Source organism: Planococcus citri, chromosome 1 (assembly GCF_950023065.1).
Source record: "Planococcus citri chromosome 1, ihPlaCitr1.1, whole genome shotgun sequence".
NCBI lineage: Eukaryota > Metazoa > Arthropoda > Insecta > Hemiptera > Pseudococcidae > Planococcus > Planococcus citri.
This window is the reverse complement of record NC_088677.1, coordinates 4,322,926-4,338,030: the sequence shown is the minus strand read 5'-3', so window position 1 is coordinate 4,338,030 and position 15,105 is coordinate 4,322,926. Positions and strand designations below refer to the sequence as shown.

The 15,105-nt window shown below is 35.4% G+C and overlaps 3 protein-coding genes across 3 annotated transcripts in view; all 3 read left to right on the top strand.

The window, feature by feature from the left end:
- LOC135845430 (uncharacterized) overlaps positions 1-15,105 on the top strand; it is a 517,543-nt gene that overhangs the window by 82,580 nt on the left and 419,858 nt on the right. The window lies entirely within an intron of this gene.
- On the top strand, positions 1,720-3,674 carry LOC135845394 (speckle-type POZ protein-like). The gene is made up of 2 exons (XM_065363909.1): positions 1,720-1,899; positions 2,646-3,674. The coding sequence occupies exons 1-2, from the start codon at positions 1,843-1,845 to the stop codon at positions 3,534-3,536; spliced, it is 948 nt and encodes a 315-aa protein (XP_065219981.1). The 5' UTR covers positions 1,720-1,842; the 3' UTR covers positions 3,537-3,674.
- On the top strand, positions 9,094-10,990 carry LOC135845386 (speckle-type POZ protein-like). The gene is made up of 2 exons (XM_065363897.1): positions 9,094-9,249; positions 9,901-10,990. Exons 1-2 carry the CDS (start codon positions 9,193-9,195, stop codon positions 10,789-10,791), a joined length of 948 nt encoding a protein of 315 aa, XP_065219969.1. The 5' UTR covers positions 9,094-9,192; the 3' UTR covers positions 10,792-10,990.

Below are 15,105 nucleotides of genomic sequence, written 5' to 3'. Positions count from 1 at the left end.
AAAAATATATAAATTTATTTTAAAAATGCGTAAATCGTCAAAAATCGTGAATTTTTAATTTTTAAAAATTCTTCAAAAATCGAATTATTAAAAGTCAAAAAAATTTTTTTTTTGAAATAGTCCAGCATACTGCACCACCCCTCTCCCCGATCCACTGGAGCAATTTTATTCAAAGGTGACATCCTCAGAAACAGTTTAAAGTAAACTTGCCAATAATAAATTGGAATTACTAACAAAATGGCGGCCATTTTGATTGACAGGCAGCTGAGTCTAAATCGCAGATTTTGCTTTCCAACATTGCATTCGAGCGAAATTTTTCGAACTGGATACAGCTACATCGGGAAAACGTGCAAAAGTTTATCACCAGCCAAATTTTCAAACGCTAAAGTGCACTGTTTGATTTTTGGTGAATTTTTTATAATTAATATTTTGGCCAAAAATGATAAAAAAATCAAAATTTTACCAAATCGACCTAGAAAGCTGAAATTTGAGATATGCCCTATTTGCAACCTGCCAAATCGATTGGGAACGGGTTTCAATTGTTTTGAGCACTTCTGGAGCCTCCAGCAGATTTTTGAAACTTGAAATTTCCACAAAATTTCATCAAATGAAGTTGGAAATTGGAAATTCATGCTGCACTCCAAATTCAACACTCTGTTGAGTCAACTGAGTCATTTGAAACCTGCTGCAACTTTTTGGGAAGTTTCTGGAGCCTCCAGCAGAGTTTTGAAACTTGAAATTCCCACAAAATTTTATCGAATGAAGTTGAAAAGCTAATAAAGTTAATTTGGACAGATTTTCTACCATTTTTTGAAAAACTGAAGTACATATTATTTTCGGTCATGAAAATCATTAACAACTTGCAGTTGACTTCATAGCGTATTGAAATTAGTTTGCAGAATGAACTTCGACATTTCAACTACATTTGATGAAATTTCGTGGGAATTCCAAGTTTCAATAACCTACCGAAGGTTCCAAGAATTGTCAAAAAGTCGCTGGAGGCTCCAAAAATTTCCAAAACGTAGCAGGAGGCTCCAAAAGAATTTGAATCCGCCAGCAGTCGACTTGATAGAAGGTTGAAGGTGGAGTACAGAGAGATTTTCGAATTCCCAGCGTCATCTGATGAAATTTTGTGGAAATTTCATGTTTCAAAAATCTGCTGGAAGCTCTAGAACTGCTCAAAACGGTTTGAAACCGTTTCCTATCACTTTCGTGGGTCGAAAATAGGCTAGATCCAAAATTTCAGCTTTCAAGGTCAATTTGGTAAGATTTTGATTTTTTTTCTCGTTCGTGGTCTGAATTAGATTTTCAAAAATTTGCCAAAAATCAAAAAATGCACTTCAGCACTTGGAATTTTGGCTGGTGATGAATTTTTGCATGCTCTTTCAATCAAGCTTCGTCCAGTTCAAAAAATTCCGTGCGAGTTCTAAGAATATGTTGGAAAAAAAATCTGCGATTTCGTCTGACCTGTGTATTAAAATGGCCGCCATTTTGTCGGTGAGGCCATTTTTTTAAAACGTAGAGTGTATTTTCGGACCCGAATTTTTACCAAAAAATATCCTAAGGTCTCGAAATGTGGTTTTGGTTGGAAAGAGTAGGGGAAGAAAGGCAGGGAGGGAGCATTCTAGACCGAGACCTTATCCCTCGCTTCTACCACTCTAATTATCTAAAAGTAACGTTTTATCGAACATTATCTACACTATTTCAAATCACACGATAGGATTAAGAATTTAAGTAAAACATTACTCAACGCCATAATTTATAGTTGCCTTACAGTTAGCTTATTCAAGAGCAAGGTTTTCATTTTCGTTCGTGCTGTTTGAATATTTTCAAATATTTAAAATGGTTTGTGAAAAGTATTTTTCTAAATTTTTCGAAAGCATCAAGCCTCGTAAAAAGGTAAGTTTTACACTTTTTGTGTTCACTTCAACCGCGAGTTTAATGATTTATAGGCAAAAACAATTTCGAATCTGTAAAAAAATTTGAAAAATAAATCAACAATACATTTTGCTTTCTGAATATTTCTGTAATATGTTGTCAAAATCTCGCTTTCTGCCAAAAATGGTGCGAAATATTGCGATTGTTGCTCCTTGGCAACAAACTTCAAATGTCTCACCTGTATCCAAAAACTGCACAAAAATTGCCAAAAGCCTCGATTTTTCGCCAAAACTGTCAACGTCTCACTTCACGCCAACATTTTCCCAAAAAAGTTACTTTTTCACCAAATGGTTGCCAAAAAGAATCTTTCTCGTCCGTAATTTTCAAAGTATCCATTTTTTCACCGAGAATGGAAAGAAATCCTCGCAAGAAATAGCAAAAGAAGCTCTGTTTTCTGCAAAAATTATCATAATTTCCTACGTTATTTTTGGTCAGGAATTGCCAAAAATTGTTAATTTTATGTCGAATTGCCAAAAATTCAAAATCGAGCTAGGTTGATTTTTTTTAATTTTAAAAAAATCGCCAAAAATCTAAAATGTACCTATACATTTAGATTTTGAAATTTTGGTTACCTCGGTTTTGGGCCATGCTCATTCCATCTACGAGTACATTGGATTCGTTTAAGTAGAGAATTCCTGTGCAACGCATAACAAATACTCTATTCATAATCCTTCACGACTCCGAATAATTTCGACATTTCTTTCCAGAACAAACAACTCAACCCGAAATCAGATTGTTTGCCAACTGAAATCCATCACCACACAACGACTCAGATTCATAAAGTCGACTTTAGTTGGACAATAGACGAATTAGATTTCCATATAACGAAAAAGGAGTTCCTAAAATCGTGCAAGTTTTCATCCATCACAAACGACGAATGTAAATGGCGTTTGTTCTGTTTGCCCTATGATAAACTTTATAAGCCTGGGAGCGACGTCCTCGTGGGAATCTGTGTATGCCTAGTTTTTATACCGGATCATGCAGATACTAAATTACTCGTAAAAAGTGAGATTTGTTTTCTGAATTGCACACAAAAAGAATTAAAAAATCGTACAGCAGCAACAACAAGTACAACGAGGCCAATTGATAAATATGGTTGCAAGAATATACGCATTATGTGTATGCCTGTTGGTTTGAAAAAAAAACATATTTTACCCGGCAACAAATTAACCATTCGACTCAACTTAACATACACAAACATTGACGACTCTACAATTATTTCTATTCAAGATAACACCTCAAAAAGCGAACGTTTAGAACAGTTCGCCATACTGTATAGAAAGGACAAATGCAAGAACGTCTTAATTTCAGTCAAGGGTAAGAATTACTTGGTTCATAAAGCTACTTTGGCCGCATACAGTCCAACTTTTGCTGCATTCTTCGAAAGAACACCGGAAAAAGGAAACATCACCCAAATAAAGATTCCCGATGTAAACAAAGAAGTGTTTGGTGAAATGTTGAAATACATTGAAACCGGAACATTGTCCGATGAAAACAAGACCGTCGATTTATTCATTTTAGCTACTGAATTTAACTTAGGAGAATTGCAATCCAAAGTGATATGGTTTATGCATGATAAATATCAGTGGCGTACCTAGCCGAAATTTGACCATTTGGTCATCAATACTTCATAATTATTTTACTTTACAGTTCGGTTGTGATTTTTGTTCGGGTTGATTAAATATTTACAAATAAAATAAGAAGTACCTAAATAAATAGGTAATATAATTCAAGTTAGGTATTTTAAATTTTTTGGGTAAATAATTACGATACTTCAATGATTGTAGATGAAGACAATTTTGAACCAAGGAAAATATTGGAAATTTTTTTTAAGGGCATGAAAGATATTATTTTTTGAATATATAGTTTGCCTGTATAGTCTGATAAGTAGTCTGTTCTGTTAAACTCATACTTAAGCCTTCAACAGAAACAAAATTTATCAATAAATATGGAGCAGACTTTATCTGATAACCAGAAATTGACGTAACTTCGAAAGTACATTAGCCATAGCTCATTTATCTGAGTGATTAAGCCTGATTACACTAGGCAACAATTTTTGACCTTTTTTTTGTGTTCGGGTTGAAAATGGGCTTAATCGATAGTTTAGACACTAAAACAAAAAACAGAGTGGGGTTTTTCAATTTGAGTTGTTTTTGTAGTCAGGAGAGATGATCAAAGTTGCAAAAATGGCCGTTTTTGCCCTATTTCACGAGTTTGTGGAGACATCAGTATTATGTTTCAAAAAAAACCAAGGTCATATTCGGATTCTACACACTTTTTTAAGTAAACAATTTCACCGAATTTTTGATTTTCGAAGTTTCAAGCGCATACGGAAGATTTTTGTTTGTAACATATTTTAAAACTCGGAGCGCGCGACGCTGGCGTTACTCCACGACGTACTCGTGGCTCGGAACCGTGTTCGCGCGGGCGAGGCTCTCGCTCCGAGTTTTAAGATATGTTACAAACAAAAATCTTCCGTATGCGCTTGAAACTTCGAAAATCAAAAATCCGGTGAAATTATTTACTTAAAAAAGTGTGTAGAATCCGAATATGACCTCGGTTTTTTTTGAAACATGATACTGATGTCTCCACAAACTCGTGAAATAGGGCAAAAACGGCCATTTTTGCAACTTTGATCATCTCTCCTGACTACAAAAACAACTCAAATTGAAAAACCCCACTCTGTTTTTTGTTTTAGGGTCTAAACTATCGATTAAGCCCATTTTCAACCCGAACACAAATATGCCGTTGCCTAGTGTTATTAATATGCCTATTTAAGCGATAACTTCTACTCACAAAGCAATGTTTTGAACCAGCACTCTTCGATTAGAGCGAAATCGAGCTAGATTGAAATAAGCGCATGTTCTACGAACCTGCAAAATCAAAATTTTATATGTATTTTTAAATTCATTTTTGGACTTTTGGCAAGCCGCCTCATAAACAATTTTTGAACTTTTTCATCGAATATAAATTTTTTCAGCAAAGTGAACCAATGCGAATGATTCTTTCAATAATTCAACTCGTATATACACATTAACAAAATATACATGGTTTTAGGTCATTCTATGGAGCTTTCAGCGATTTCCTGTTTCCCAAAACTGGTCAACAAATAAATCTGTCAAAATGAACTATGACTCTAGGCTCCAGAACTACTCGAACCGTGCCCTCCCTCTAACCAACTTGTCATTTAAATTTTCGCTTTCCAACTTGATTGTTTTTTTAAAAGAAATTTCCAACTTTTCAAAAATCTGCTTCAGGGTCATTCCATGTCAACTCAACCAACGTTTTTGGCACATGTCTTTCGATTTTGCTCAATTTTTTTTTACAATATCTACCCACCCAGTAAGTAAGAAAGCCGCAATCGGTTTGGTCCCAGCCCCCTCAGGGGGCGGGTGGGGGGCTTCCATTATTTTCACATTGTCTCGAGGTACTCAACTTCAGCAGCCCATTCCTTCAAAACTATGATATTTTGATCAAAACTGATTTCACAGTTCGAAAAGACATTGAATTTTGAACTTTTTAAGTATTTTGAAATTTTCAAAAGTTGAAAGTTGAACTTTCAAATTGAAAGTTCAAATTTCAAAATGGCGCTGTAAGTGGGAGCTACCATTTAAAATTTTGAAAAAATTTCCATAGATGTACATTTTGATAATTTTTCGAAATATTTAAGTTTCGAGATGGGAATCTTTGTCAGAGGGGGAGCACCCCCACCACCAACTTTGGGCGAAAATTTCGAAAACAAATCTGGGGCATGTGATATATCGAATAGTATGTTTTTGGTGACGCTGAACACGAATATGACGTCAGCTTTTTGATTGGGCCCGCCTACGAAATGATTACATTTGTGTGACACATGAAATAATATGTTTTCGATATCGCTGAACACGAATATTGCCTTAGTTTTTCGAATCGACTTCACCCATGGCCCCCAGAATCTCCCCCAATAGGTAAAAGTACAAAAAAATTGTTGGGGGCCGTGGATGGGGTCCAATCAAAAATCTGATTCATATTCGTGTTCAGCGTCACCAAAAACATACTATTCCATGTGTCACACGAACAAAACACTTTGTTGAACGTTTACCCCTTTTGGGGAGGTTCTGGGGGCCGTGGATGGGGTCCTATCAAAAATCTGACGTCATATTCGTGTTCAGCGTCACTAAAAACATACAATTCAATATATCACATGCCCCAGATTTTCTTTCGAAATTTTCGCCCAAAATTGGGGGTGGGAGTGCTCCCTCTCCGTCAAAGAGTCCCATCTCGAAGCCTAAATATTTCAAAAAAGTATCAAAATGTACATCTATGGAAATTTTTTCAAAATTTTAAATGGTAGCTCCCACTTACAGCGCCATTTTGAAATTTAAACTTTCAAATTGAAAGTTCAACTTTCAAATTTTGAAAATTTCAAAATACCTTAAAGGTTCTAAATGCAACGCCCTTTCGGACTGTGAAGTCAGTTTTCATCAAAGTATTAAAGTTTTGGAGGAATGGCTAGAAAGCTGAAATTCGAGATATACCACATTTTCGACCTGGAGTCCTTGTCAGATTTTTAAAACTTGAAATTTTCACAAAATTTCATCAAAAAATGAAGTTGGAAATCCGAAATTCACGCTGCACTCCAAATTTAACTAGCTCTTGAGTCGACTGCTGGTGGGTTCAAGCCATTTTAATGGTTGCAGTAAATTTTTCGAAGTTTCTGGAGCCTCCAGCAGAGTTTTAAAACTTGAAGTTCTCACAAAATTTCATCGAATGAAGTTGTAAAGCTAATAAAGTTAATTTGGACAGATTTTCTGCCAAATTTTGAAAAAACTGAACTTTTCAAAAAGCCGCTGGTGGCTTCAGGACGGATTGAAACTGCCCGAACCCCAATTCGCCTGTCTTCACCACAACTACAAAAATATTATATACTTAAACTGAATTTATTCATTCTACTTCAAATGGAGGCGGAAAGGCGAATTTTTCAAATTTTTAGATAAGTGCATATGAAATTGATGCATAAAAATAGGTTTCCAACCGGAATACACCGATTTTGAAACAATCAACGAAAACATTTTCGATCATAAAAACCATTAACAAGCGCCCACAGGTTTCGTGACATTTTTTGGAAAACTGGAATTTTCAAACAGTAGCGGGAAGCTTAAAAACGACTGAAACCCACCTGCAGTCGACTTCATAGCGTTGAAATTAGTTCGCGGAATGAACTTCCACATTTCAACTACATTTGATTAAATTTCGTGGGAAGTCCCGAATTTCAAAAACCTACCGAAGGCTCCAAGAATTTTCAAAAAGTCGCTGGAGCCTCCAAAAATTTCCAAAACGTTGCGAGAGGCTCCAAAATAATTTGAATCTACCAGCAGTCGACTTGATAGAGGGTTGAAGGTGGAGTGCAGCGAGATTTTCGAATTTCCAGCGTCATTTGATGACATTTTGTGGAAATTTCATGTTTCAAAAATATGTTGGAGGCTCCAAAAACTTCTTAAAACGGTTTAAAACCATTTCCAATCAATTTGGCAGGTCGAAAATAGGGTAGATCCAAAATTTCAGCTTTCTAGGTCGATTTGGTAAGATTTTGATTTTTTTTCTCATTCGTGGTCTGAATTTGATTTTCGAAAATTCGCCAAAAATCAAAAAATGCAGTTCAGCATTTAGAATTTTGCCTAGTGATGAATTTTTGCATGCTCTTTCAATCTACTTTCGTCCAGTTCAAAAAATTCCGTGCAAGCTCGATGTTGGAAAGTAAAATGGGGAAGAACTTTCTCGCTTAACAACAGTTAGGGACCTGGGTGTGACTCTAGATGTGGGGCTTACCTTCAAGGTTCATGTCAATGCTGTGTTAGTCAAGGCAAGACGGATGGCGTATTTTGTGGTCAGAAATTCTTCACATTTCAGGAGGATAAGCACTTTTAAAATTTTATATTTCTCATACATAAGATCAATTCTTGAGTTTGGAATACTAGTCTGGTTTCCTCATACCAAAAAATTCATAAAAGAACTTGAAAAAATCCAAAACAGATTTCTAAACTACATATATTTAAAGACCTTCGAATATTATCCTCATGACCTAACTCAAAAGGAACTGTTAGAAGGATTTGAAATCAACTCATTAGAAGAAAGAAGAGAAATAATAGCACTGATGTTCCTATATGATGTTATCCATAGTAACATAAATGATAGTAACCTTTTGGGAAAAATCAATTTCTGGGCCCCCAAAATCCATTCTAGACAAAAAAAAACTTTCTCCTTGAGCAATTACCATACATGTAGGATGAAGGTATCTCCTATGAACAACGTCATGGGCATCTCAGATACCTTTCTCAGTAGATGTGCAGATGCTGACATTTTTAGTATGGGTAGGTCAGCTTTCAAGCGTTTGGTGAGGGGTGCGATGGGAGTAGGCCAGTAGGGGCATGGGTGCATTGGGAGTTTCTTGTGGGCTACCTTGTTATTACCCTGTTATTGTTATTAGTATTATTATTATTATTATTATCTATTTTTGTTTGTTTTTTTTTCTTGTTTGCTTTATTTTTTGGTTGGTTTCATTTTTCTTTCTTTTTTTATATGTTTTTCTCAATTTTTTAATTTTTTTTTCTCTCTTTATAAATCACCACTTATAAATGGTCTTACTTATCTTTTGTTGTTAGTAGCACATTTTCTTTTATTTCTGATTTTTTCTCACTCTACCTCCTTATCTTCTTTATTTTTTGTATTTTTTGTATTTTTTTTTTCTTTTTTTGTTTTGTTTCTTTTTCTTTTCAGTATATAAAGTGATATTTAGTTTTTATTCTCCCTTAGTTATAATCGGTCTTTCCTGTAATTGGCTCTGGCTGTTGGAGAGACCAAAATTGTTTAAATAAATAAATAAATAAATAAATAAATAAAATGTGCGATATCGTCTGACCTGTGAATCAAAATGGCCGCCATTTTGTTGGTAAGGTCTACTTTTCTTTGACATCAAGCGTATTTTCGGACTCGAATTTTCACCAATAAATATCCGAATGTCTCGAAATGTGGTTTTGGTTTGAAACGAGTAGGGAAAGAAAGGTAGGGAGGGAGCATTCTAGACCGAGACGTCATCCCTCGTTTCCACCACTCTAATTATCTTTATCAAACATTATCTACACTATTTCAAATCACAAGATAGCATTAAAAATTTAAGTAAAGCAGTACTCGACTTCCCATAGATAGTTGTTTTAGCTTATTTAACAGCAGAAGGCTTTCCTTTTCGTTCGTGCCGTTTGAATATTTTCGAGTAAAATGGTTTATGAAAAGTATTTTTATAAACTTTTCGAAAGCATCAAACCTCGTAAAAAAGTAAGTTTTGTACGTTCAATATTGCTTTCTTACGTTCACTTTTTGTGTTCATCTCAACCACGGTCGAATCTGTGAAAAAATTTGAAAAATGGTTTTGTATGAAAATGAACTATATTGCTTTTGGAATATTCCTGTAATCTGTTGTCGAAGTCTGGTTTTCTGCCAGAAATGGCGAAGTGTTTTTTCTTGCCAAGAAAAACTGCGAAATATTGTTGTGATCGTTCCTCCTTGGCAACAAATTTCAAATTTCTCAGTTGTTTCCGAAAATTGCACAAAAATTGCCAAAAAGCTTCGATTTTTCGCCAAAACTGTCAATCTTTTTCATCCAAAATTTTCAAAGTCTCCATTTTCATCAGAATTTGACAGAAATTCTCGCAAGATAGGTGTAGGTATAGCAAAAAAAAGCTCTGATATTTTGCTAAAATCTGGTATCAAAATTACCTTATTTTTTGGTCAGAAATAGCCAAAAATTCAAAACCGAGCTACCTAAATTGATTTTTTCAATTTTAAAAAATTCGACAAAAATCTAAAAATGTAAGTCTAGATTTGAAATTTTGGTTACCTCGGTTTTAGGACATGACTTCGTTCAAATAGAGAATCCCTATGCATAATTTTTCACGACTCCGAATAATTTTGACAATTTCCTTCCAGAATAAAAAACCTAACCCGAAATCAGATTGTTTGCCAACTGAAATCCAGCACCACACAACGACTCAGATACATAAAGTCAATTTTACTTGGACAATAGACGAATTAGATTTTCACATAACGAAAAAGGAGTTCCTAAAATCGCCCAGATTTTCAGCCATTACCAACGAAGAATGTAAATGGCGTTTGGTCTGTTTGCCCTATGATAAACTTCATAGGCCAAATAGCGACAACCTCGTGTCAATCTACGCATGCCTATTTTTTATTCCGGCTCGTACAGACGCTAAAGCACTCGTAAAAAGTGATATTTGTTTTCTGAATAGCCAACAAAAAGAAGTATTTCGAAGTACGGCGAGACCAATTGATAAATTTGATAACAACCAGGTACTCACTATGCCTATTCGTTTGAAAAAAAAACATATTTTACCCGGAAATAAATTGACCATTCGACTCAACTTAACATACACAAACATTGACGACTTTAATAATAAAAATAATACACCAAAACCTGCACCACAACGTCAACTTCGCGAACGTTTAGAAAAGTTCGCCATACTGTATAGAAAGGACAAATGCAAGGACGTCGTAATTTCAGTCAACGGTAAGAATCACTTAGCCCATAAAGTTACTTTGGCCGCATACAGTCCAATTTTTGCTTCGATCTTCGAAAAAACACCGGAGAAAGGAAAAATCACCCAAGTAAATATTCCCGATGTAAACGAAGAAGCGTTTTGTGAAATTTTAAAATACATTAAGACCGGAAAATTGCCCGTCGAAAACAACACCGTAGATTTATTCATTTTAGCTACTGAATTTATCTTGAAAGAATTGCAACTCGAAGTGTTGCGTTTTATGCATGACAAATATCAGTGGTGTACTTTAACCGAAATTTAACCATTGGTCATCTCTAGCAACGCGCGAGTAAAACATTACTCAATACTTCATTTATTTTATTTTACAAAAGTTCGGTTGCAATTTTTATTCATGTTGATTAAATATTTTAAAATAAAATTAGAAGTACCTAAATATTAATAATTTATTCAAGTTAATTGTAAATCTTTCGGATAAATAATTACATACTTTAATGATCTTAGATGGAGAAGGTTTGAAATTTTTTTAAACGAGTATGAACGATATTATTTTTTAAATAAGTATACATATAATTTGCCTGTAGTCTTCATAAGTAGTCTGTTCCGTTAAACTCATACTTGAGCTTTCCCCACAACAAAATCTATCAAAATATAGAGAGCAGACTTTATCTGATAACCTGAGACTGATGTAACTTCGAAAGTACATTAGCCATAGTTCAAAGTTCATATCTGAGCGATCAAGCCTGATTATTAGGTACATAATTAGGTACCTATTTATGGCGAAATCGAGCTAGATTGAAAGGCATTTCTAAAACCCTCCGAAATCAACATTATAAATATTGTTAAGCTCATTTTTGGACTTTTGGCAAGCGGTCGTATGGGCATGGGCAATTTCTGAACTTTTTCATCAAGTATAAATTTTTTGAGCAAAGTGAACCAATGTGAATGATTCTTTCAATTCAACTCGTACTCATTAACAAATTCAGAATAAACCAGTAAAAGTTTATCCTTGTATGTAGTTCAAAAATCCCGTGTCAAAAATTTGTGTTCTGATTTTTTTTCCAAATATTTTGCATAGATTATGTGTACTTATGGAAAAAAAACTGGAAAAAAAATATTTTGGATTTGGAATGCAGTAGTACCAATAACTTTTGGGGCATAATTGCTCGGTTTCGAAAAATGGAAAAATTTGACATGTTTTTGGCTAAATAGGTCGAAGGTCGACTTTTCTTGATTTCTTGAAATTGACAATAATGGTGAAAAAATTTCCACCACTGCATTCCAAAATATTTCGTCAGTATCAGAAACGACTTCTCTCGATGTTTTGCCATAATTCATGCGAAGCATTTGAGAAGAAAACATTTTCAAGACACAAATTTAGGTAACAAAAAAATGACCCATTTTCTAATTTCTGATCACTCAATACGTCAGTATAATATGACCTTGAAAGTGCTCTTGGATTTTGAAAGAGATGGCCCAGGCCCAGATCAACGAAAAATCTCAAAAAGCATCTTTGGAACTGATGACTTGATGAGCCAGGTTGATATTAAAGGAGCTAGAGCGAAAGACAACGTAATTTACTAACACCACCTACCACAGCCATGAAATTCTAAGCGCAAAAGTGCACTTTTAGATTATTGGCGAATTTTTAAAAATCAAATAAAATTTACTACAATGACTTGAAAGTTCGGTTCGAAATCGTTGTTATTCGAACAGAGAAGTTTCGATCGTTGAAGGCTCCAGAATGACCAGAGAAAAAGTGAAATTTGTTTCGAGGGGGTTGATCAATTTCAATTTCCATCATTTTTACCGAAAAAATTTACATGAAAAAAAAAATGCATAAATTGTCAAAATTGGTGAATTTTTGAGATTTAAAAATTCTTCAAAAATTAAATAATTAGGTAGGTACATATTAAAAGTCAAAAGAAAAAATTATTTTTTTGAAGTAATCCTGGAGATTGCATCCCCTCCCCCCCGACGAACCATTGGAACAACTATTATTCTTAAAAGGATTATCCTAAAGAACATTTTAAAACAAAGTTGCCTTTTAAAAAAGTTGGCTTTACTCACAAAATGGTGGCCATTTTGATTGGCAGGTACCTAAGTCAAAATCAAAAATTTTACTTTCCAACATTGGACTCGCACAACATTTTTTGAACTGGACACAACTAGATCGCAAAAAACATGCAAAAACATCATTACCAGTCAAAATTTCAAGTGCTGAAATGAATTTTTTCGATTTTTGGTGAATTTTTGAAAACCAAAATAATGTATAGGTACCTACGCCAAAAATGGGAAGAAAAATCAAAATTTAACCAAATTGACCTAGAAAGCTAAAATTTGAGACATACCCTATTTTCGACCTGCCAAATCGATTTAAAATAGTTTCGAACCGTTTTGAGCAGTTCTGGAGCCTTCAGCAGATTTTTAAAACTTGAAATTTTCACAAAATTCCATCAAATTGACGTGCAAGAAAAAATAAATTAAATCTTTTGTCCTAAACAGACCTAATATACCATCTCTCACACGCATTTAAAACAACCCTTAGGTTGACTAAAGACAATCCCAAGGGAAGACCTAGCTATCTAGTAGCTTCGCGAATGTCTGGCGAATTACCGCCTCGCCATTCGCTTTTCGGTGAAATAAAAAAAACGTAAGCACTTTTTAAGCACTGGTAAATCCCATATATTTCAGGAATAAAACAAGACAATATATGGGTTAAAACAAAGGAACAAAAAGGCAAAAAATAAGGAACAAAAAGCAAACAAAAATAGTTAACAATGAATGGGATTATCCCAGCGCTACCCTACCAGTCCTATACCCCTCGGTACCGGGCACGAAAGCATCAGAGAGACAGGAGCACCCTCACTCCATACCTACCCAAAAGGTGTAGGTACAAGGTCGGATTCCCTATTCCGTAGCTAGCGGATAGGTAACCCTATGAGCTATGTACTTGCACTCGTAAGCGAAGTACATAGACTGAATTTTGACACGTAGAGCCATCGCGTCGTTAGCCATAATTATAGCTAACGAATCCCTACCTAACAACGTCCCTATACATGCCGTAGCGGATAGGTACGCGGTCTGTTAGGTAGGTGCACTGCTCTAAATTCTAAAAGAAGTTACTTTTCTTCCCCCTTAGAGGAAATAAAAGTTTACTTTTTCTCGCACTACATTGCCCCGATTTATTTTACAAAAAATGCAAGCATTCTTTATAAGATAAATCTTCGACACGAAATACGGAAAAAGTGAAATTTTGAAAAAAAAAAAATTACCCTGAAACCTACACACCCACGGGTGGTTTATGAGGAATGCCCCGATTTATTTTTTAAAGAAGGCACCGGTAACAAAAGGTATAGAATGACAAAAATATTTTGTAAAAAAAACAATAACTAAACAGAAGAAATTAAAAAAAAACTAGTCAGTCTTAGACTTTTCAAAAAAGAAAGAATGTTACGAAGTATTTATATAGACGTATCATAACGTTATCAGTAAATAACCAAATAAAATAATACTTCTAAGTAGACATAATAAAAGACACACTTGAAAAGACAAAATACTAGTAAAGACAAAACGATATGTCAAAATCGACGATATTATTATTGAACATGACTCGTGCGTCATGTCGGGTGGCGTACTCTCGGCGCGGATTTCTCGACGATGGCACTTTAAAATTTGCGCTATTTTGAAGCCTTCGGTTAGCTAGTTGTTCTAATCGCTGCTTACAACGTTCGCTGCGATTTATAGGAGGCGATATTGGTCGCAACCGATATGGTTTTTCAATTCTACCGTTGGCTACATCTCGCGATGGAAACTGTACGCCCGAAGGACCTGCACGAGGAGATTTTCCACCAGAAGGTACAGTTTGTTGATGGTTCGAATCAGAATTTCCAGCCTGTTTTACGCCCGCCGGTGGGGATGACTTAGGTTTGAACGGAGTCACCTTAGCAGTTGACCGTGATACTTTGGAAATGCTATTGATCGTAATGCGGGGTTGCCTTGAGTTCTGTTGCGCAACATGGCGTTTCCAAACGTCAGAATTATTTGAGTCTGAATTAAACTCGATGTTAGGAGACGTCATGAGATCCAAAGGTTCATCGACATCGGATTTCATTGGAGAATCATCGCGGTAAGTCGGCTCGTCTCGAAGGGGGGTTCCTACGTTATTTTCGGTATCGATTGGTTTCCATAAAACTAATTGGTTCTCGATTTTTTCAGCCTGGTTCGGTGTTGATGAAAACGGCGGTAGAAAACTGGCATATGGTTCAGCAGGCACCGGAAAATCATCGTCCTCCTGCATAGCTGCTTCGTTTACAATGTCGATGATGTCACCATCGTTTGTCGGATGCTCAAGATCGTGGATCATTTGGTTGATTTTATCGCTTTTCGCGGTATCAACATACGCCTGTAGGGTATTCCAAACTTGTTCACCATCGATCGAGATTATAGAAGAGGAGTCGTCAATCATAGCCAACAATTCGTCGATGGCACCGTTCAAACGTGGAAATTTAAGCCGAAGGTCACGTAGAGCGATATGTACATCATGGATATGTTCGCGCTGTGCCTCAGCCTTACGATCGAGTTCTGCATTTTTAGATTTTACTTCGGCGAGCTCTTG